At 47.2% G+C, this 22,610-nt stretch overlaps 1 protein-coding gene across 7 annotated transcripts in view; it reads right to left on the reverse strand.

The window, feature by feature from the left end:
• Window positions 1–4,891: 4,891 nt before the first annotated feature.
• Window positions 4,892–22,610, reverse strand: part of LOC140419399 (unconventional myosin-VI-like) — a 351,457-nt gene continuing 333,738 nt past the window's right edge. For all 7 annotated transcript variants that reach the window (XM_072503309.1, XM_072503306.1, XM_072503281.1 and 4 more), the window contains 3 exons: window positions 22,204–22,335; window positions 21,285–21,500; window positions 4,892–6,769 (listed from right to left, as the gene is read on the reverse strand). In XM_072503309.1, coding sequence (XP_072359410.1) covers window positions 6,570–6,769; window positions 21,285–21,500; window positions 22,204–22,335 — 548 coding nt within the window. In that variant the 3' untranslated portion in view covers window positions 4,892–6,569. The remainder of the gene's footprint in view (window positions 6,770–21,284; window positions 21,501–22,203; window positions 22,336–22,610) is intronic.

Here is a 22,610-nt window from a genome sequence, read left to right on the forward strand (position 1 = left end):
TCCAAATTCTCAACAAAGCTATTACTACCGGACTCCCTGAGTAGCTCCCGGGGGCCGTCGGCCATTGCTAGTGCCTTCCACTGTCCTGTTGGGTGTTCCGATACACAAATGAACTAACACGGTTGTAGATGGTACAACTCTTGTGTTATTGTTCTGTACAATAATAATTATTAACTTCTGGCTGTGGTTTGTACTTCACCAGCTAACCTGTGGACCCAGCCCTAGCACTATCTTAGTGAGGCACTCAGCACATGGTGTATGTCTGAGTGGCGTGCTGTGAATGAGCGGGAACTGTGGTGTTCCCTGTTTTATAGTGCGTGTGCTCTCACTGGTGATTGGCTGTGATGTGTGTGTTGGTTGGTCCAACTACCTGTCCATCAGTGTGTGTGTGATTGCACCATGATATGCTAATATGGATATCATGACATCCATCACAACCCCCCACACAATCTCTCCTCCATTCTGACCCATTGGGAGTAAACGCCTCTGACCCAGCTCTTTACCTTCTCCACATTTGCCGCCCAGTAATAAAACATCAGGTTCGGAAGACCCAAACCCCCTGCCTGCCTTCCTGCCTTCCTCTCTGTAGTAGCACCTTTCTAATTCTGGCTACCTTCCCTCCCCATATGAACGAGGTAATCATCCCTTCAATCTCTCTGAAAAATGCCTATAACAGGAAAATCGGTACGCATTGGAAAATAAACAGGGATCGTGGCAACACATTCATTTTATCTGCCTCTACCCGACCCTTCAGTGACAGAGGGAGACCATCCCGCCTTGCCAGATTAGCTTTCACCCTCCCCACCAAACTAGAAATGTTGTACCTACGGAGCTCCCCCCCACCCCCGTTAATTCCGAGCAACCTGAACCCCAGGTATCTAAAGTGAGTCCCTGCCCTACGGAATGGCAGCCCCCCCCCCCCCCCCCCCCCCGGCCGAGACACTACAAAATATTCACTCGTCTAGATTTAATTTGTACTCCGTGAAGGACCCAAACAGCCGAAACAGCTCCAGTGTTCCCCCTATTGACACACTCGGTTCCGACACGTATAATAAGTCATCGGCATATAAGGACACCCTATGCTCCATCCCCCCCCGCACTATCCCTTTCCATACCCCCAAACTTCTTAATGCGATGGCCAATGGCTCAATCGTGAGTGCAAATAGCAGGGGGGACATCAGACATCCCTGCCTATCCCACAGTGGAGAGGAAAGTATTCCGAGCTGATGTTATTTGTGCGGGTGCTCGCCCTCGCCTCCTTATATAGTTGCTTTACCCAGTCCACAGATCTTGATCCAATCCCAAACCGCTCCAGAACTGCCCTCAAGTAGCCCCATTTTACTCGGTCAAACGCTTTCTCGGAATCCAATGCCACAACCACCTCCGTTTCCTTCCCCTCAGCCGGTGCCATAACCACATTCAATACCGTCTTAATGTTCAAAAAGAGCTGCCTCCCTCTTGTTGGCAGATTTATGTGTGAAGTTGTTAGACATAGCTAAACACAGGACACGGTCTTCAGGAGAGGCAGAGGTCTGCCTCAAGTCTAGTTCCCTCAAAGCCCCTCTTACATTCTCTAACTCCTCACGCCTGGCATTTACGGTTCACAAATTGATGTTTGCTCTGTATTTTCTTTTTTGTATAATGCGCTTTATCATACAGGCCCTTATCCTTGCCCAACAGATTGTGTCAGATGGAGATACTCATGCCAACCACTACACTCTTTTTGCAATTTATTTACCCATTCCCTTAATCCCTTGGACCTCTTATTCATCTGAGAAGCACAAATATGTGCTCCATGAACCAAACTTATTGAAGGCCTTCTTGAAACAACATTGCCTTTCTGAGCCTCTTTAGAAAGCCTATTGAGAATGCACTCATAATCCCCAGTCACATTCTTTTATAACTCCCAGGATATCTCTCACCCCAGCCATGTATGTTATTTCTGTCAGAACCTGGCCACATGCGTGTAATACTGTTACTTCTCAAGCCTAAGATCTCACCCATTGTAAACCCCTCTTCTAACACCATGGAGAGATTTGGTGCAGGAGTCTCAGATTAACCTTCAAAATCACTGATAATGACCTGCCTTTTTTAGGAGTTGATGGAGGAGCAAGTTTAAATATGATGCATCAGTTAAACAGACAGAAACAAAAATGGCCCGTGACGGGTCAGACCGGTTTATCGGCCCCAGGAGATGATCAGATAGATGATGCAGGAGATGCTGATCTGTGTCGATGGCGGCAGTCACTTCTGCTCTCGGCCGTCTTGAGCTAACAAAAACGTCAGTTAGCTCTCCACTGGTCCTTCTTCGTCTGAAAACTGACCACTTCCCACCTGAGTGCCTGTTTTATATGCCCTAGTTATAGAGGCTGGAGGATGCCCACTTCAATCGCTTTATTATCCAATCACTGAAAGGACAGGTACCCAAGGTAAAACACTCCCTTGGTCATCATGCTGTCCCCAAGATCATCATACAGTTTACCTTGTGTTTGCTACCGTTTGTTAACTTCTACTAGAGACTTGTCTAGGACAGACATTCCATCTTATCAAATGAGGAATGATGACATGGAGATGATGCAACTTCGATCTGACCCTCAAGAAAGTGTCCTACTCTTTGGTTGTTAAATCATTTTTAAGAAGGAACAAATAAAAACCTTGTGCTAGGAGGCTACAATTCCCACATTTCTTCTATGAATGCCGATTCTTTAAGATTCTCAAAACTACCATTTCTTATACTGTGCTCAATGTGGGCAGCCATGTACTCTAGTGTTTGCAAGAATGGAGGCGATGACAAGCAGGGTGTCTGGCCTTGTCCGAGTTAGGGAATAGGGGGGCTTGCTGGTTACTATCCCTCAAAGTGGAATGGCAGAAAGCACAATTTGCAAAGCAGTTAACTGAAAAGATGGGCGATGAGTTTGAAACTGCATCACAGAAAGAAAGTAAATCTTGTAGGACACAATATACAAAGGTTATTTTTTAAAAAACGGTTCCAAAGAAATTTCTTGGGTTTGATACGGGAGGTCAAACAACAGGACGAGAAAAGAGCAAAAGAAGTTAAAATGTCCACAGCAAAGTTAAAGTGTCTGTGAGAAAGAAATCAGTTCAGTGCTTTCAGTATGTTCTGTTTTTAATATCAAATAGACAAAGGTTCGGAGTGTTTGTTAAAATGTGAAAGATTCCTGACCCGCAATTGAAAGACTATGTTAAAATAAAGTATAGCTGCATTTGTTTTCTGTGTCCACAGCACTCTCTTGCATTTGGCACTAAAAGCCATTTGACCCTCTTGTCATCTTGTCTTCGCGATTGGAAGTACTAAGCATTTTTAATTCCATGTCTTCCCTACAATCGTGTACTGACTTACTGTTTACTCTGTTCGCACACGTGTGTTTTATTTTTGAGATATCTGAATCATGCGTACGGTTTGTCAACTGATCTAATCTGTATGATTATTCCTTGTGCTCATAACTGGGAATATCACAGCATTTGGCGCATGAATTAATAATCTGTGACAGAGATCAGTATTTCTAAGTCTGAATACAGTTGATTATGTTCATTTCAATCCAAAATTGTGCCCCCAGGATTTGAGGGCTGGGCACTTTGAATGATGTTTTTATGTTAAAGACATTGGTGTGGGTTTACTTTCAATGAAACGTTATTGTAGAGCTATGGAAATGCAGTTTGCTAGGTCAATTCTGAAATTTTGAAAGCACTTTGGTTTAATTGGACTGCAGGTAAGAATTGCTGTAATTTTGCGCATCCTAAATTAAAAGTGTGAGATCTCATTTTAAATTAATATAGTAATACGAAATTGAGGTCAGGAAAGTGCAGTAAAGAATAATAAAACCATAGCTTTCTCTGGGATGTGGCTCTGCCCTCGTCTATACTAAAGAGTAAGGAACCCGATTCGGTAGCCTGGGCACTACCTGAGACCTATGCAGAGAGATGGTAGCCATGATGTGGAGATGCCGGCGTTGGACTGGGGTGAGCACAGGAAGAAGTCTTACAACACCAGGTTAAAGTCCAACAGGTTTGTTTCGAATCACTAGCTTTCGGAGCGCTGCTCCTTCCTCGGGTGAATCATGCGTATGGTTTGCGCATTCACCTGAGGAAGGAGCAGTGTTCCGAAAGCTAGTGATTCGAAACAAACCTGTTGGACTTTAACCTGTTGTAAGACTTCTTACTGTGCTCACCCCAGTCCAACGCCGGCATCTCCACATCATGGCTTCCATCGACACCGCAAACTGCCGGCTCAAAATGGAGAGGATATCCAGGAAGATTGCACATATCCATTCACCTGAGGAAGGAGCAGCGCTCCGAAAGCTAGTGATTCGAAACAAACCTGTTGGACTTTAACCTGGCGTTGTAAGACTTCTTACTATGCAGAGAAAGAGGAGCAAAGATCCCCAGACATGTTTGATCTTTTGATAAAATCACTTGAAAGACAAGAATGGCCTGTATCGGATGTAAACAAATGGTGGAAAAATAGGTATCACCGAGAGCAGAACATGAAATGGTTAACAAGGCCCAGGACAGTGAGAGAACTTTCCAAATCAGCGCAGTGACACATATTCCACAGAGTAATTGACTTTGGAAGAATGAGTGTAGAGTTAAACATACTGGCATGATTTTTGAGCTACAAACATGATTATCGAATAATGAAAGAAGCAATTTGAATTATTAAGAGGAGTAGGCCTGCATGGAGCCAAGTCATCCACTGAGCGATGAAAGGGGTCACTGACGATGCCATCATAAACAGCATGCATTGGCAGAAAAGCGTAAAATGTGCGAGATATTCAAACCTCTTCTCAGCTTCACAAAATGATACAATAAATACTTCACAAGAACTGGCACCGTCAACGAAGAGGTGAAAGAATAAAGATGCCCCAGTACATTAGATAAGGAATGTGTTTATTTTCTGCATCTCACCAATTGAAAACAGATAATTCAAAATCAAATGGTAAACTGTAAATCCTAAGAGGTTTGGTCGGAGTGATTCAGAAAGTATCATGGAAACATCAACTGTTTCCAGGTAGGACTTGCTGATCAGGTTATTAGAGAATCATTTGCACATTTGAAATTATAAATAAATAACCAGTCTACTTACAGCACCTTCCACACCACATTCAGTTATCAAGTTAGATTTTGTCAAACATAGGCCTGGGATAAGACGTTCCCACAAAAACTACACCTGCCAGGCAGTGCCCGGTTCCTCGGGCCAGCTTTCTGAGGCTGACCTTTTTCTCACTCCCCTGTGCAACTCTGCCTGACACACATCCCATCTGCACAGATTCTGTGTTTTCTTATAAATTCAGCAGCTATGAACGGATAAAAATTGTACACAAAAAGAGACGCCCAAAGGCTCCATCTTTCAGACCGAGACGTTGGTTTTATCCAATCCCCTTTAAAAAAAAGCCAACCGGTCACCATTAACCTCACCAGGAAGGAATTTCTATGTTTGGCTTTAGGTAAGCTGGGTGGTGAGGGGAGTGAGATCAGTGTGTACTGGCAGATGTTAAGAAAAAGCTGAGCCACTGCTCAATCCAAGACCATGCTTCCTCCGAGAGAAGCTGGAGAAGATACTTCCCAACATGTTAAATACCCAATGTTAATGCAAGGTCCACCAAACTGTTTCTGGGAACTGATTGTTTGAATTGGTGACCTGGCGCAAACAGTGTCACAATTCCAGTTTTAAGACATAACTTCACTGCAAAAAACAGTGCTTATAGATGGTCCAAGTATTCAGTTATCAGTGTACACAAAAACAGACTTCACTACACAAAAGTAATGCCACAGAAATTAGGAATGAACAAAACAAAACTCTACAATTAACAAAATCATTCATGTCAAATAGGTACAACATGATTATATTTATTTGAAACTGCAGGGCTTGAAATAATTTTCTGAAATAACCCAATATCGGGACCCACTAGGGTTAAAGTATCTAAGAGGGTTGTTGGTTATTTAGTCGTTCCTGAAAGCTGCAACCTTCAAGTAAGACATTTACAATCTGCTGTGAAATGCTATATCAGTATTTTAACTTATTGACTTGAAGTTTGTAAAATGTTGGGTATGGGGAATAGTAACTGCTCAACTTAAGGTCTTTCACCAAGCAATAATTAAATAGCATCCAACTATTCAATCCAAGGTGGTAACTGGCACATTTTTAAACTACTCTAGGATGATACCATACGTTTCCCCACAGATTTTATTTTGAAAGAACTGACACTGCAAATCAGCCACCTTCATTCTTTACCTAAGTCTTGTAAGTGTCATGGACTAAACTGTGATTCACTTTAGATATCTTTTATTTTTGATCGTTTACCACACAATTCTAAGGAAATAGGGATACTGTCACTAAATATTATTCCTAATTTTACTCCATTGGTTTTACTAATTACTGTTGCATAGAATAGTGTTTATGAGTTCTGGAAGTTTAAAAAAAACCATTTATTTCAAGCTCTCAGAGATTTATCTTTGCCAGCGAGAAGCAGTCTTCCCTTTGTTCCATTTACAAGTCTTTTCCCCCCACACAACTCTCTCTCTAATTAGGACAGAAACTACTACACATGCTAATGTGGAAGGTTCTGCAGCATCGCTGTGGCATAGGTGGGCCTGGCCTGCTTGCTCTCGATTGCATTGCGCAGATACGTGACTCCACCACAGCGCTCCCACACCTCTTCAAACTGCCGCGGTAGGATCTCAGCTCCACGCTTCCGAGTGAGGCCCGTCTCTTCCAGGTTTAGCTCACACATCTCCATGTCATCCTTACCTAAAATATAAATCAGAAGAAGTCAAGGAGATGAGTAGGAAGAGGAGAAAACCATTCTCTCTACTTTAGAGATGTCAGGTGCTGGTAAATATGAAGAACAATAATAACACGAGTTTCCCGAGATCTTGAACATAGTTTCATGTGACAATTAGGCACCACATGCAAAGCCTTTCTACTGGCTAAGAGTCAGCATCTCAATAAAGTAACTAGAGATAATTACCTTACATCTAATATTTTGTAGTGGCCTTGTATCAGGCCTCCACGTGAGAGAATATCTGGGCAACAGCGATCATAAAGTTCAATTGGTTGGGAGAATCAAAGGCATTGAAAACAAGAGGTTAGTTTGATAACCTGACTGACTGGCGATGATACTGACAGAATACGATCGGAAAGCTTTTAAAGAATAAGATTTTAAATGTGGATGTACCGAAAGTCAAAAGAAGGTACAGTAACTCTCCATTTCAAGTTTCGGTTTCCATTTCCAGTCGATTTCGGCGGGAGAACAGCTGGTGAGTCAGTTTCAGCGGGAGCATTGCGGAAGTGGCTGCTGGGAGGTAAGTCCACCTTTAAAAGCACTTGTCTTTGCAGGGGCAGGCCAGTCGATTTCGGCGTGAGAACAGCTGGTGAGTCAGTTTCAGCGGGAGCATTGCGGAAGTGGTTGCTGGGAGGTAAGTCTGTCCTTTAAAAGCACTTGTCTTTGCAGGGGCAGGCCAGTCGATTTCGGCGGGAGTGGAGCTGGCTGGTTAGTCAATTTCAGCAGGAGCTGAAAATTTTTCTTTTTTTTTTTTAAATTAGTTTTTTAGGCGGGAACAGTAAGTCGACCCGCGGACGTCTGGGAAGACCCTCACCAATAAATTCTGGTGGAGAGGAAACCCGAGACACTACACGTGTAGTGTCTCTCACCCGCCCTCCTCCTCTAACCTAATAATAAAACCCATTGGTCTGAGGTAAGTACCATATTTTATTATATTATTATTATTTTTTATAAAAATTTAATTTAGTTGTTAGCCAGATCTTGGTAGAAAGTTAGAGGAATGGCAGGGAAGGGAGTGCAATGTTCCTCCTGCAGGATGTTTGAGGTGAGGGATGCAGTTAGTGTCCCTGCTGATTTTACCTGCAGGAAGTGCTGCCATCTCCAGCTCCTCCAAGACCGAGTTAGGGAACTGGAGCTGGAGTTGGAAGAACTTCGGATCATTCGGGAGGCAGAAGGGGTCATAGATAGCAGCTTCAGGGAATTAGTTACACCAAAGATTGGAGATAGGTGGGTAACTGTAAGAGGGACTGGGAAAAAGCAGTCCGTGCAGGGATCCCCTGCGGTCGTTCCCCTGAGAAACAAGTATACCGCTTTGGATACTTGTGGGGGGGGGGGGAATTACCAGGGGTAAGCCATGGGGTACGGGCCTCTGGCACGGAGTCTGTCCCTGTTGCTCAGAAGGGAAGGGGGGAGAGGAGCAGAGCATTAGTAATTGGGGACTCGATAGTCAGGGGCACAGATAGGAGATTTTGTGGGAGCGTGAGAGACTCACGTTTGGTATGTTGCCTCCCAGGAGCAAGGGTACGTGATGTCTCGGATCGTGTTTTCCGGGTCCTTAGGGGGGAGGGGGAGCAGCCCCAAGTCGTGGTCCACATTGGCACTAACGACATAGATAGGAAAGGGGACAAGGATGTCAGGCAGGCTTTCAGGGAGCTAGGATGGAAGCTCAGAACTAGAACAAACAGAGTTGTTATCTCTGGGTTGTTGCCCGTGCCACGTGATAGTGAGATGAGGAATAGGGAGAGAGAGCATTTAAACACGTGGCTACAGGGATGGTGCAGGCGGGAGGGATTCAGATTTCTGGATAACTGGGGCTCTTTCTGGGGAAGGTGGGACCTCTACAGACAGGATGGTCTACATCTGAACCTGAGGGGCACAAATATCCTGGGGGGGAGATTTGTTAGTGCTCTTTGGGGGGGGTTTAAACTAATGCAGCAGGGGCATGGGAACCTGGATTGTAGTTTTAGGGTAAGGGAGAATGAGAGTATAGAGGTCAGGAGCTCAGATTTGACGTCGTAGGAGGGGGCCAGTGTTCAGGTAGGTGGTTTGAAGTGTGTCTACTTCAATGCCAGGAGTATACGAAACAAGGTAGGGGAACTGGCAGCATGGGTTGGTACCTGGGACTTCGATGTTGTGGCCATTTTGGAGACATGGATAGAGCAGGGACAGGAATGGATGTTGCAGGTTCCGGGGTTTAGGTGTTTTAGTAAGCTCAGAGAAGGAGGCAAAAGAGGGGGAGGTGTGGCGCTGCTAGTCAAGAGCAGTATTACGGTGGCGGAGAGGATGCTAGATGGGGACTCTTCTTCCGAGGTAGTATGGGCTGAAATTAGAAACAGGAAAGGAGAGGTCACCCTGTTGGGAGTTTTTTATAGGCCTCCTAATAGTTCTAAGGATGTAGAGGAAAGGATGGCGAAGATGATTCTGGATAAGAGCGAAAGTAACAGGGTAGTTATTATGGGAGACTTTAACTTTCCAAATATTGACTGGAAAAGATATAGTTTGAGTACAATAGATGGGTCGTTTTTTGTACAGTGTGTGCAGGAGGGTTTCCTGAAACAATATGTTGACAGGCCAACAAGAGGCGAGGCCACGTTGGATTTGGTTTTGGGTAATGAACCAGGCCAGGTGTTGGATTTGGAGGTAGGAGAGCACTTTGGGGACAGTGACCACAATTCGGTGACGTTTACGTGAATGATGGAAAGGGATAAGTATACACCGCAGGGCAAGAGTTATAGCTGGGGGAAGGGCAATTATGATGCCATTAGACGTGACTTGGGGGGGATAAGGTGGAGAAGTAGGCTGCAAGTGTTGGGCACACTGGATAAGTGGGGCTTGTTCAAGGATCAGCTACTGCGTGTTCTTGATAAGTATGTACCGGTCAGGCAGGGAGGAAGGCGTCGAGCGAGGGAACCGTGGTTTACCAAAGAAGTGGAATCTCTTGTTAAGAGGAAGAAGGAGGCCTATGTGAAGATGAGGTGTGAAGTTTCGGTTGGGGCGATGGATAGTTACAAGGTAGCGAGGAAGGATCTAAAGAGAGAGCTAAGACGAGCAAGGAGGGGGCATGAGAAGTATTTGGCAGGAAGGATCAAGGAAAACCCAAAAGCTTTCTATAGGTATGTCAGGAATAAGCGAATGACTAGGGAAAGAGTAGGACCAGTCAAGGACAGGGATGGGAAGTTGTGTGTGGAGTCTGAAGAGATAGGCGAGATACTAAATGAATATTTTTCGTCAGTATTCACTCAGGAAAAAGATAATGTTGTGGAGGAGAATGCGGAGCCCCAGGCTAATAGAATAGATGGCATTGAGGTACGTAGGGAAGAGGTGTTGGCAATTCTGGACAGGCTGAAAATAGATAAGCCCCCGGGACCTGATGGGATTTATCCTAGGATTCTCTGGGAGGCCAGGGAAGAGATTGCTGGACCTTTGGCTTTGATTTTTATGTCATCATTGGCTACAGGAATAGTGCCAGAGGACTGGAGGACAGCAAATGTGGTCCCTTTGTTCAAAAAGGGGAGCAGAGACAACCCCGGCAACTATAGACCGGTGAGCCTCACGTCTGTAGTGGGTAAAGTCTTGGAGGGGATTATAAGAGACAAGATTTATAATCATCTAGATAGGAATAATATGATCAGGGATAGTCAGCATGGCTTTGTGAAGGGTAGGTCATGCCTCACAAACCTTATTGAGTTCTTTGAGAAGGTGACTGAACGGGTAGACGAGGGTAGAGCAGTTGATGTGGTGTATATGGATTTCAGCAAAGCGTTTGATAAGGTTCCCCACGGTAGGCTATTGCAAAAAATACGGAGGATGGGGATTGAGGGTGATTTAGAGATGTGGATCAGAAATTGGCTAGCTGAAAGAAGACAGAGGGTGGTGGTTGATGGGAAATGTTCAGAATGGAGTAGTCACAAGTGGAGTACCACAAGGATCTGTTCTGGGGCCGTTGCTGTTTGTCATTTTTATCAATGACCTAGAGGAAGGCGCAGAAGGGTGGGTGAGTAAATTTGCAGACGATACTAAAGTCGGTGGTGTTGTCGATAGTGTGGAAGGATGTAGCAGGTTACAGAGGGATATAGATAAGCTGCAGAGCTGGGCTGAGAGGTGGCAAATGGAGTTTAATGTAGAGAAGTGTGAGGTGATTCACTTTGGAAGGAATAACAGGAATGCGGAATATTTGGCTAATGGTAAAGTTCTTGAAAGTGTGGATGAGCAGAGGGATCTAGGTGTCCATGTACATAGATCCCTGAAAGTTGCCACCCAGGTTGATAGGGTTGTGAAGAAGGCCTATGGAGTGTTGGCCTTTATTGGTAGAGGGATTGAGTTCCGGAGTCGGGAGGTCATGTTGCAGCTGTACAGAACTCTGGTACGGCCGCATTTGGAGTATTGCGTACAGTTCTGGTCACCGCATTATAGGAAGGACGTGGAGGCTTTGGAGCGGGTGCAGAGGAGATTTACCAGGATGTTGCCTGGTATGGAGGGAAAATCTTATGAGGAAAGGCTGATGGACTTGAGGTTGTTTTCGTTGGAGAGAAGAAGGTTAAGAGGAGACTTAATAGAGGCATACAAAATGATCAGGGGGTTGGATAGGGTGGACAGTGAGAGCCTTCTCCCGCGGATGGAAATGGCTGGCACGAGGGGACATAACTTTAAACTGAGGGGTAATAGATATAGGACAGAGGTCAGAGGTAGGTTCTTTACGCAAAGAGTAGTGAGGCCGTGGAATGCCCTACCTGCTACAGTAGTGAACTCGCCAACATTGAGGGCATTTAAAAGTTTATTGGATAAACATATGGATGATAATGGCATAGTGTAGGTTAGATGGCTTTTGTTTCGGTGCAACATCGTGGGCCGAAGGGCCTGTACTGCGCTGTATTGTTCTATGTTCTAAGTTGCTCCATTTTAAGTAATTTTGCTTTAATATTGATCAGTAAATAACACCCATCTTTGCATTTAACACTTAGTTTAGTTTTAAAGTCGATTTGAGCCAGATCTGACATTGGGCCACGTGATCCAATTGTATCATTTTGGAGCGGTCTCCGCCACTCTACAATCCTCTCTCTCACCATCTATCCTCTAGTTCATAGTCTCTGCTGCTCCCTGACCCTCCCTCCAGCTTACAGATTACCTCCTGCAAGTCAAAGCTGCTATTCCAACCTCTTGCCACTCGTCTCCAGGGCCCTCATTCACAATGAGGGTTCAGAAGAGGGAAGCATGAGCAAGAGAGGTGGGGAACAGGAGGTTCAACAAGAGGAAGAGTCTACAGCAACTGAGGGGGGGGGGGGGGGGGGGGTCAGGGGACTGCAGAAGCTGCAGACTCAATGTTCCCCAGTGATAGGAAGCAGCAGAAACTGAGAACCGGAGGATTAGCAACTAGAGGGAAGGTCAGGAAGTGGCAGAGCTGCAAGCCGGAGGGTTGGTTAGAGAAGGGTTCACAGCGATCAGCAGGGTGAGGGAGGTTCAACAAGTAGGATCAGTGAGGAGCAGGAAAGGCAGCGAGCGGGAGTTAAGTAGAATGTTAGCATATTTCTTGGAGATTTTTAAATGTATTTTATTTTTAAACTCAAGTCATTTATCAATATAGGAATTTAGCAATGTAAAAGAGTTCAACTTATCAGGTATAATGTTTTCATGCTTTCTGCAGAGAAAGATCCTGCAGAACCTAACTACATCTTTTACATTGGTTTTAATGAGAAAATCTGATTTGGTTCAAGTCGTTTCACTTTAGGTTGCACTTTCCAGGAATTATAATTTGAAGTGAGGATTTTATTGTTGTACGGAATGAAAGAAAATACAGTGCATCTTGTAGATGATACACACTGCTGCCACTGGGTGCTGGTGGTGGATGAATGCTGATCAAGTCAACCCGCAAGTGTTGTTGGACTTGCATGGATCCAGCTAAATGGAGAGTATTTCATCACAGGCTTTGGGAGTCAGGAGGCGAGTTACACGCATCAGAATACTCAACCCCTGACCTGCTCTTGTAGGCACAGTATTTGTTGGGCTGGTCCAATTAAGTTTCTAGTCAATGGTGACCGCCAAGATGTTGATACTGGGGGATTCAGCGATGCTAAGGCCAATATAGTTACTGTTCTCTCTCTTATTGGAGACGGTTACTGCCTGGCACTTTAGTGGCATGATGAATACTTGCCATTTATCAGCCTTAGCCTGAATGTTGTCCAGATATGGCTGCCTGTGGGCACAGATTGCTTCAGTATCTGCAGAGTTTCAAACTTACAGAACATTGTGCAATCATCAGCAAACATCCCCATTTCTAACTTTATGATGGCAGGAAGATCATTGACTAAGTCGCTGAAGATGTTTGGGTCGGGAACACTGCCATGAAGAACTCTTGCAGTGATATACTGGGGCTGACGCAGTTGGTCTCAATAACCACAAATACCTTCCTTTGTGCTAGCTATGACTCCAACCACTGGAGAGTTCCCCCTTATTTGCATTGATTTCAATTTTGCTAGGGTTCCATGATGCCACAGCCGGTCAAATGCTGCATTGATGGCAAAGGTAGACACTCTTGCCTCACTTCTGAAATTCAGCTTTTTTTGTCCACGCCTGGACCAGAGCTGTAATGAGGCATGGAGCCATGTGGCCCTGATAAAACCCAAACTGAGCATCAATGAAAAGGTTATTACGGAGGAATATTGGTAGCACTATTCATGACATCTTGCATAATTTTGACGACTATTAGGATAGACTGATGGGGCAAAAATGGCCAGATTGGATTGGTCCTGCTTTTTGTGGACAGGACATACCAAGGATATTGTCAGGGTCCATAGAATTTGTGGTATCCAGTGCCATCAGTGTTTCTTGATAGCACATGGAGTAAATTGAATTAGCCGAACACTGGCAACTTAAAATTAGAATCTTTAAGAGGAGACCAAATAAAGTCATGTTTCACAAATGAATAATCTTTGACAATGTCACCAAGTTGATGGGCGAAGGAAGACCAGTCTTCCAAAATGCTTCCACCTTAGGCTCCTCTACAAGACAGAAGGCCCAGGGATTTGTGGTGATATGTTGAAAATTAAGGAGTCAAGAAGCATATAGGCACAAGTAGTTATAGATGGATGTGGGACTTCCGGTAGCAGCCATGACCTGCTAGGTTACGCGAACGGCAGCTCCAGCCGGGATCGATGTTTCCAGCTGCTAAAAGGAGCGGCGGCGGCAATTAACAGGAGGGACCGGCGTGGGAACAGACATGGGCGAGCCCACCCACCCCCCCCCCCCCCCCCCCCCCCCCCCCACTGCCTGCTGGTGCATGGAGGGGACCAGGAGCGGAGCCGGAAGACGCGCGAACCCGGGGAAGAAGGTCGAGAAGGTCCGGGAGGACAAAATGGCGGCCGGAGAAGATCTGGAGGTGTGGGCCCAGTGGGCCAGAGAACAGCAAGTGCTCCTGAAAAACTGCTTCATGGAGCTGAAAACAGAGATGCTGGCCTCCATGGAGAGAATTGTGGTGACCCGAAAGCGCAGGAGAAGGAGATCAAGGAAGGTGGCGGAGAACGAGGACAAGATCCTGGGCCTAGCGGTGAAAGTGGAGGTGCATGAGGCGCTCCATAAGAGATGGCAGGAGAGGCTGGATGACCCTGACTGCAGATCTCGGAGCCACAATCTGCCGACCCTGAGCCTTCCTGAAGGAGCGGAGGAGGCAGACGCGAGCACGTACGTGGCCACAATGTTGGGGACGCTGAGGCCTTCCCACGGCCCTTGGAGCTGGATGGGGCGCACAGGGTTCGCGCCAGAAAGCAGAGGGTAAACGAGCCACCGAGGGCAATGGTGGTACGGTTTCAGCACTTGGCAGACCGGGAGCGAGTCCCGCGGTGGGCAAAGAAAGAGCGGAGCAGTAAGTGGGAGAATGGAGGGATCCGAATTTACCAGGACCTGGGAGCTGAGCTGGCGAGGAGGCGTGCAGGTTTTAACCGGGAGAAGGCGGTCCTCCACGGTAAAGGGGTGAAGTTTGGGCTCCTGCACCCGGCGAGACTGTGGGTAACATACCAGGACAGGCACCACTATTTTGATACCCCAGACGAGGCGTGGTCATTCATCAGGCAGGGGAAGCTGGACCTGAACTAAGGGACTGTTGTATGGGGGTGAAATGTGCGGGTGGGGAGAGACCATGGGGAGGACGGCGGGTAAAGCATAAGTTTATGGGCATGTCTGCCCTAGTTTGGTTGGGGGTTTGTCGTTTGTTTTGCTTGTTTTCCAGGTGTTTTGTTTTCCAGGTATTCGGTGCTAGGGGGCGGGAAACGCCCGGGACGGGATGTCCGGCGCACGGGGAGGTCCCAGATGGTGCTTGCCCCTCTACCCTGCGGGGGGGGGGGGGGGGGGGGGGCCCGAAGGAGGCAACAAGTTAAGGGTTGGTATATAGAGGCGGGAGCGGCCAGGGTCAGCATGGGTGAGCTGACTCACAGATGCACAATGGGGGAGGAAACCAGAGCTAAGCGGATGCTTGGCGGGGGGGTGGGGGGGGGGGGGGGGAGAGAGTGTATGTATGGGGTGCTGCTTTGCTGACTGAAGGGGAGCCAGGTGAGGGGTATGGATGGAGAGTCGGGCGAGGGGGCCACCTGGGGAGAGCTGGAGGAGGCAGGCGGGGGCACGTGGTTGCCCGAAAAAGGGAGATGGCTAGTCGGCGGGATGGTTACCCCCCCAGACCAGGCTGATCGCGTGGAATCTCGCATTTAAAGGGGTTGAAGGTGGACGTGGCCATGTTGCAAGAGACGCACTGAAAGCTCGCAGACCAGACGAGGCTAAGGAAAGGATGGGTGGGACAGGTGTTTCACTCGGGGTTAGACTCAAAGACCAGAGGAGTGGCTATTTTGGTCAGTAAACGAGTGGCGTTTGAGGCGGGGAGCATCGTGGTGGACAAGGGGGGGCAGGTATATAATGGTGAGTGGCAAGCTGCAGGGGGCCCGGGTGGTGTTAGTGAATGTATATGCCCCAAACTGGGATGATGCGGACTTTATGAGGCGCATGTTGGGTAGGATCCCGGAGTTGGAGAGTCACCTGATTATGGGAGGGTGTTTTAATACAGTCTTGGATCCGAGCTTGGATCGTTCAAAGTCCAGAATGGGAAAGTGGCCGGCGGCGGCCAGGGCCTTGTGGGCGTTCATGGGCCTGATGGGGGGAGTGGACCCCTGGAGGTTTAGGCGGGCAAGGACGAAGGAGTTTTCCTTTTTCTCTTATGTCAAAAAATGTCTATTCGTGATTAGACTTCTTTGTGTTGAGTAGTGCGTTAATCCCGAGGGTGGAGGAGGTAGAATACTTGGCCATTGCAGTCTCGGACCATGCCCCGCACTGGGTGGACCTATGACTGGGGGCGGAACGGGGTCAGCTTCCTCTCTGGCGACTGGATGTGCGGCTGCTGGCGGATGAAGAGGTGTACGGGCGGATAAGGAGTATTGAGAATTATGTGGGAGTGAATGACACAGGAGAGGTGACGGTGGCAGCGGTTTGGGAGGCTCTGAAGGCAGTCATTAGGGGAGAGTTAATCTCCATTAGGTCCCATAGAGAGAAGGAGGAGAGGGCGGAGAGGGAGAGACTGGTGGGAGAGATACTCAGGGTAGATAGGAGGTACGCGGAGGCCCCAGAGGGAGGGCTGTTGAACGAGCACCGGAAATTACAGGCGGAGTTTGACTTGCTGTCCACGGGGAAGGCGGAGGCGCAGCTGAGGAAAGCGAAGGGGGCAGTTTATGAGTATGGGGAGAAGGTGAGTAGGATGCTGGCGCACCAGCTGCTCAGGAGGGAGGCAGCCAGAGAGATTGGGAGAGTGCGGGATAGGGAAGGCAACATGGTGCTGAGCCCAGAGAGGGTCAATGAAGTCTTCAGGGAGTTCTATGGAACCCCCCGGGGAGGGGGAAGGGATGAGGCGGTTCATGGACCGGTTGAGGTTCCCAAGGGTGGAAGCAGAGCGGGTGGAGGAACTGGGGGCCCCGATTGGGTTGGAGGAGGTAGTCAGGGGGCTGGCAGACATGCAGACGAGCAAGGCCCTGGGCCTGGACGGCTTCCCCATAGAATTTATTTAAGAAGTTCTCAGAGCTGTTGAGCCCGCTCCTGATGAGAAACTTCAATGAGGCAAAGGAGAAAGGGGTCCTCCCTCCGACAATGTCGCAGGCATTGACCTCGCTTATCCTAAAGAAGGAGAAGGATCCGCTTCAGTGTGGGTCTTACAGGCCGATATCGCTCCTGAACGTGGATGCCAAGCTGTTGGCAAAAATTCTGGCCACCAGAATAGAGGACTGTGTCCCGGGAGTGATTGGGGAGGACCAGGTAGGTTTTGTTAAGGGCAGGCAGCTGAACGCGAATGTGAGGAGGCTCCTGAATATTATCATGTTGCCCTCCGGGGAGGGGGGGGGGGGGGGGTTTGAGGTGGAGGTGGTGGCTGCGATGGACGCGGAGAAGGCCTTTGACAGGGTGGAGTGGGAGTATCTGTGGGAGGCGCTCGGCAGGTTTGGATTTGGGGAGGGATTTATAGGGTAGGTCAAGCTGCTGTATCAGGTCCCTGTAGCGAGTGTGTCCACAAACCGGCTAAGGTCGGAATATTTCAGGCTGCACCGGGGGACAAAACAGGGGTGTCCCCTGTCCCCGTTGCTGTTTGCCCTGACAATCGAGCCGTTGGCCATTGCGCTCAGGACTTCGGGGGATTGGAGGGGGCTGGTGCGCGGAGGGTAGGAGCACTGGGTCTCCCTCTACGCGGATGACCTGCTGTTGTATATTTCGGACCCGTTCGAGGGGATGGGGGAGGTCATGCGGATCCTGGGGGACTTCAGGAGGTTCTCGGGGTATAAGTTGAACGTGGGGAAGAGTGAGCTGTTCGTGGTCCATGGTAGGGGCCAGGAGGAGAGACGGAGTGAGCTCCCGCTCAGGATAGTGGAGAGGAGCTTTCGGTACTTGGGGATACAAGTGGCCAGGAACTGGGATATTAGGAGGATGGGGAACCTGTTTATAGACGGGGTTTTCCCCAGCATGCAGGCGCTGGAGGAGAGGTTCGGCCTGCCCCCGGGGAATGCGTTCAGATACCTTCAGGTTCGGGACTTCCTTAGAAAACAGGTGGGGACATTCCTGCGGCTGCCTCCATGTAGGATCCAGGACAGGATGGTGTCTGGCGTCTGGGCAGGGGAAGGGAAGGTGTCGGACATATATCAGGAGCTGCAGGAGGTAGAGGAAGTCTCAGTGGGGGAGTTGATGGATAAGTGGGAGGAGGAGCTGGATGAGGGCCTGTGGGCCGATGCCCCGGGCAGGGTGAACTCCTCATCATCATGTGCCAGGCTCGGATTAATCCAGTGTAAGGTGGTGCATCGGGCGCATATAACGGCGGCAAGAATGAGTAGGTTTTTTGGGGTGGAGGACAGGTGCCCGAGGTGTGCGGGGACTCTGGCGAATCATGCCCATATGTTTTGGGCATGCCCGGCGCTTAAAGGATTCTGGCAGGGGTTTGCAAGGATGATGTCTAGGGTTTTGAATGCTCGGGTGAAGGCGAGTCCAACGGTAGCGATATTTGAGGTGGCGGAGGATCCGGGAGTGCAGGAAGTGAAAGAGGCCGAGGTACTGGCCTTTGCCTCCCTGGTAGCCCGGAGACGGATTCTGTTAATGTGGAGGGACTCGAAACCCCGAGTGTGGAGACCTGGGTTAGCGACATGGCAGGGTTCCTCAGCCTGGAGCGAATAAAGTTCGCCTTGAGAGGGTCCTTGATGGGGTTCTCCTGGCGGTGGCAACCTTTCCTTGACTTTCTAGGGGAGCAGTACGTGTCAGCAGCAGCAGCATCTTGGGGGGGAGGGGATGGGTTCAGGTGGGGGTACTGTTGATACAATGCGAGTTGGGCATGGAGACAAAACCCACCTTGTTCTGTTTAAAAAAAAAAACTGTTGTGTAAGTAGTTTCACTGTAAGCTTTGGGCTAAGTTTATTGTAATTTTTTTTTACTATCTGTATTTCTATTTTTGTTATGTAAAAACGCTCATTGGTTAAACTTTAATGAAACATTTATTTTTAAAAAAAATAGATGGATGTGGATTTGTTTGGAGACTAGTAACAGCAAGTACTGGTGTTATGACCATAGCTTTTTACCATTTTTATTAATGATCTAGATATTGGTGCTGGACACTCAGAACATTTACAGATGGTAAGAACATCTGTGCAAGTGTTAGGACTGTAGACAAAGTTCTACAGCTTCAGGTGGATCTTTACATGTTAGGAGATTGAGCTTCTGACTGAAAAAATGATTTTCATTTGGAAGAGGACAGTGTTGTATATGAGAACGAGGTGTATAACATATCGACTCTTCAGGAAAAGCATTAAAGAAGGTGGAGGAAGAAAGAGAACTGGGCATTTTAATGCAAAAATCTCTAAGCATTGATATTGAGTGATGGCTGGAGCACAGATAATGATGCCAATAAAAAGAAAAGCATGAAAGAGGTCCATCTACAGAAGATAATACATACAATTCTGTCGATAATTCTGTTTCTCTCCACAGATGCTGCCATAACGGGGCAGCACGGTAGCATTGTGGATAGCACAATTGCTTCACAGCTCCAGGGTCCCAGGTTCGATTCCGGCTTGGGTCACTGTCTGTGCGGAGTCTGCACATCCTCCCCGTGTGTGCGTGGGTTTCCTCCGGGTGCTCCGGTTTCCTCCCACAGTCCAAAGATGTGCAGGTTAGGTGGATTGGCCATGATAAATTGCCCTTAGTGTCCAAAATTGTCATTAGTGTTGGGTGGGGTTACTGGGTTATGGGGAGGTGGAGGTGTTGACATTGGGTAGGCTGCTCTTTCCAAGAGCCGGTGCAGACTCGATGGGCTGAATGGCCTCCTTCTGCACTGTAAATTCTATGATAATCTATGATATGATAACCAGAACAGATGCGGAGTAATTCCAGCAATTTCTGTTTTCATTTCAGGCTTCCAGCATCTGCTTTTCGAATCCTATTTTGTCCTTGGACAAGACCATGGTCAGGCTTCAGTGGGAATTCTGCGCCCAGTTTTGGTCTCCTCACAAAGTAGATAATATTGAGATTTTAGGTCGGGAAAGAGGAAGCAACTAGACTAGCTTAATGCATCTTAGTTATCAAGATAGACCGAAAGAGCTGGGGTGTGACAGCTTAAAGAAGCATAGACCTGGTGGTGATCTGATCACGATTTAGATGGTGGTGAAGGCACAGACTGCGTTCGAACTGACAGTTCACTCAGGCTGCAGAGGAATGACCCAGATTTTCCCAGCCACCCCAAGTTGATGTGGGTGTTAAAATCAAGTATTTTGTCTCCCCCCAGATATCATCTGAGTTTTGGGTGGCGTTAGGAACATAAACATTGAAATCACTATTACAGGGATCATTCTTGAAGGGTCTTTCCTACCCAACATTGTTTGTATGTTTGTAAATACATCTGGGGTATTAGGCATAAGTCAGGAACCTGTCAACTATTATCCCTGTTTAGCTGCTCTCAGGTAGTGAGGGGAGGGGTTGTGTGTGTGTGTGTGGGGGGGGTGGGGGGGGGGGGGGGGGGGGGGGGGGGAAGAGATTGGAAAGGTATTTCAATTTTCCCCAGTGCCCCTCAGCTAGAAGGTGGAAGTTTATAAATGCCCATTTCTGACTGCTTTCCAGTTTGGAAAATTAAACGCGTGTCAAATTGAGAATGGGGAGATCAAATCGGGATCAGGCTTGGCCCTGATGCCCCAAAGAAGTCAAGTGGCTCAATGCCCCCTCCATCCCAGTCTCACACATGCAGAATGCCTATTTTATGATACCAGAAGGCTTACCACTGCACACGTATCTGAAACTCAACATAATCCAGTACCTTGAACAAGAACTTGCATTGTTGTTGCAACTTTAATGTAGTAAAGTATCCCAAGATGCTTTACAGAAGGGTAATCTCAAAATATGACAATGAGCCAAGGAACGAGCTATCAGAACATGTGGATAAAAGCTTGGATGAAGAGATAGGTTTTGAGGAACATTTTCAAAGTGGAGAAAAGGAAGCAAATGGGGGAGGGGGAAGATGGGGTAAAACCTAAGGGTGAAGGAAGTGGAAAAACAGCCTATCAGGCTGTTATATAACATCAACATCTGGTCCTATTTTAACATTTTCTTTGTTCGCCCAATTACCCTTGAATTGAGTGGCTTGCTCGGCCATTTCAGAGGGCATTTAAGAGTCAACCACATTGCTGTAGATCTGGAGTCCAGACCAGCCCAGACCAGATAAGGGCAGCAGATATCCTTCCCTAAACCAGATGGGTTTTTATGATAATTGGTAACAGTTCCATGGACATCATTAGTTTTTTATTAAATTCACATTTCAACATCTGCTATGGTGGGATTCGAACCCGGGTCCCCAGAGCATTGCCCTGATCTCTGGAATACTAGTAGTGAAAATTTCACCACGCCATAAAAAGATCAAAAGGTAAAGCTTGGAAATCACAACACTCTCGCACAAATTTCAAAGGAGGACACGACAAAAGGTATTACAGGAGGGGCACCTACCAGCAACCAGTAGTATGGGTGCTTTGTCTGGGTGTAGTTCCATTTGACGTGCAATCCACGGTCCATCAAAATGGGCATACCACCAGCCTTTTTTCTTGTTCTGGGGATCCTTGTACTGGTCAGCTGGGCGAATAAATGGTATGCGGAAATAACGCTGTGCCCGATTCTGAGCAATCTCCTGCTGCCTCGCTTGTAATTGGGGGGGGTTCTGCTGAGCTATTGCAAATAAATAAAAAATATTAATGAGCATATGGATTGGACTTAGGTTTCACAATTAAACTGGCAGCTGTAACCAAGTGACCAAAATCTTCCAATAATGTAGTCTTCAGACTTCCCAGTCCTGTCAAACAATACCAATGGCATGGTTTCCAAAAGCTATGTTTAACAATGTATTTTTTACAGCAATGGTGTAGAGAAATGGTCCCAACTCACTCTATAGGAGCTATAATCAGAGAATGGACCAAAAATTGGTTAGAAAACTGATCATTTTCTATATGAAAAGTTAACACAAGAAAAAGAATGGCATTTTCCTAGGCTTTTCGTGATTTTAGGATGCCGCTAAAGTCAAGTTTTCCAGTCAATTAGGTTTTTTCAAAGTGTAGTCACTACTATGGTGCACCTGACAAACACCAATGTGACAATAACCAATTTTTTTTTCTCTTTTAAAGTGACGTTTATTGAGCGGCAAACGTAGGCCAGGGCAGTGGGGAGAACTTCCCCGATACAGATCCAAAGTAGGAACACTGAGGGGATGTAGGGAAGCAAGCAGAGTGGGAAGTCCAAAAACAAGGACAGGAACAAGTCTGGAAGATATAGAAACCAGATGATCAAAAGACCACATGTGCAAACATAACAGACGTACTGATAAATTCAGATCTTTCACCTCGATCTTTGTTAGTTCTGTTACTCTTGTTCTTACCATAGTCAGTGACTGATTTTGGAGCCCGTTGGTCTGCTTCAGCGTTGCGCTTTTTGTTCCTGGATTTCCAGGCATGGTAAACCTTCAGTCGCCGATGGAACTCCTCCCTGCAGGCTGCCAACAGTTCAATATCTGCAGTAACACAACACAATTGAGCACAGTCAGATTCTTCAAGAGAGGGCTCACGATATAATCCTTCTTGCATCATTGAAACCCTATCAGGAAGATTTTCCTTGTTGGTCATTTATAGAAAGTGTAATAATTAAAGCAAACTTTTCCCAAAAGTGAAGAGACTCCTGGTCCGCGCCTCGCCTAATTACACAGAAACATTAATAAAATGTCAGATTACCGCTCATCCTGTCTTGAAGGAATATCTCAGTTGAAATCCACCGTATGCTTACTGATAA

The sequence above is a fragment of the Scyliorhinus torazame genome, chromosome 1 (genome assembly GCF_047496885.1).
Source record: "Scyliorhinus torazame isolate Kashiwa2021f chromosome 1, sScyTor2.1, whole genome shotgun sequence".
Lineage (NCBI taxonomy): Eukaryota > Metazoa > Chordata > Chondrichthyes > Carcharhiniformes > Scyliorhinidae > Scyliorhinus > Scyliorhinus torazame.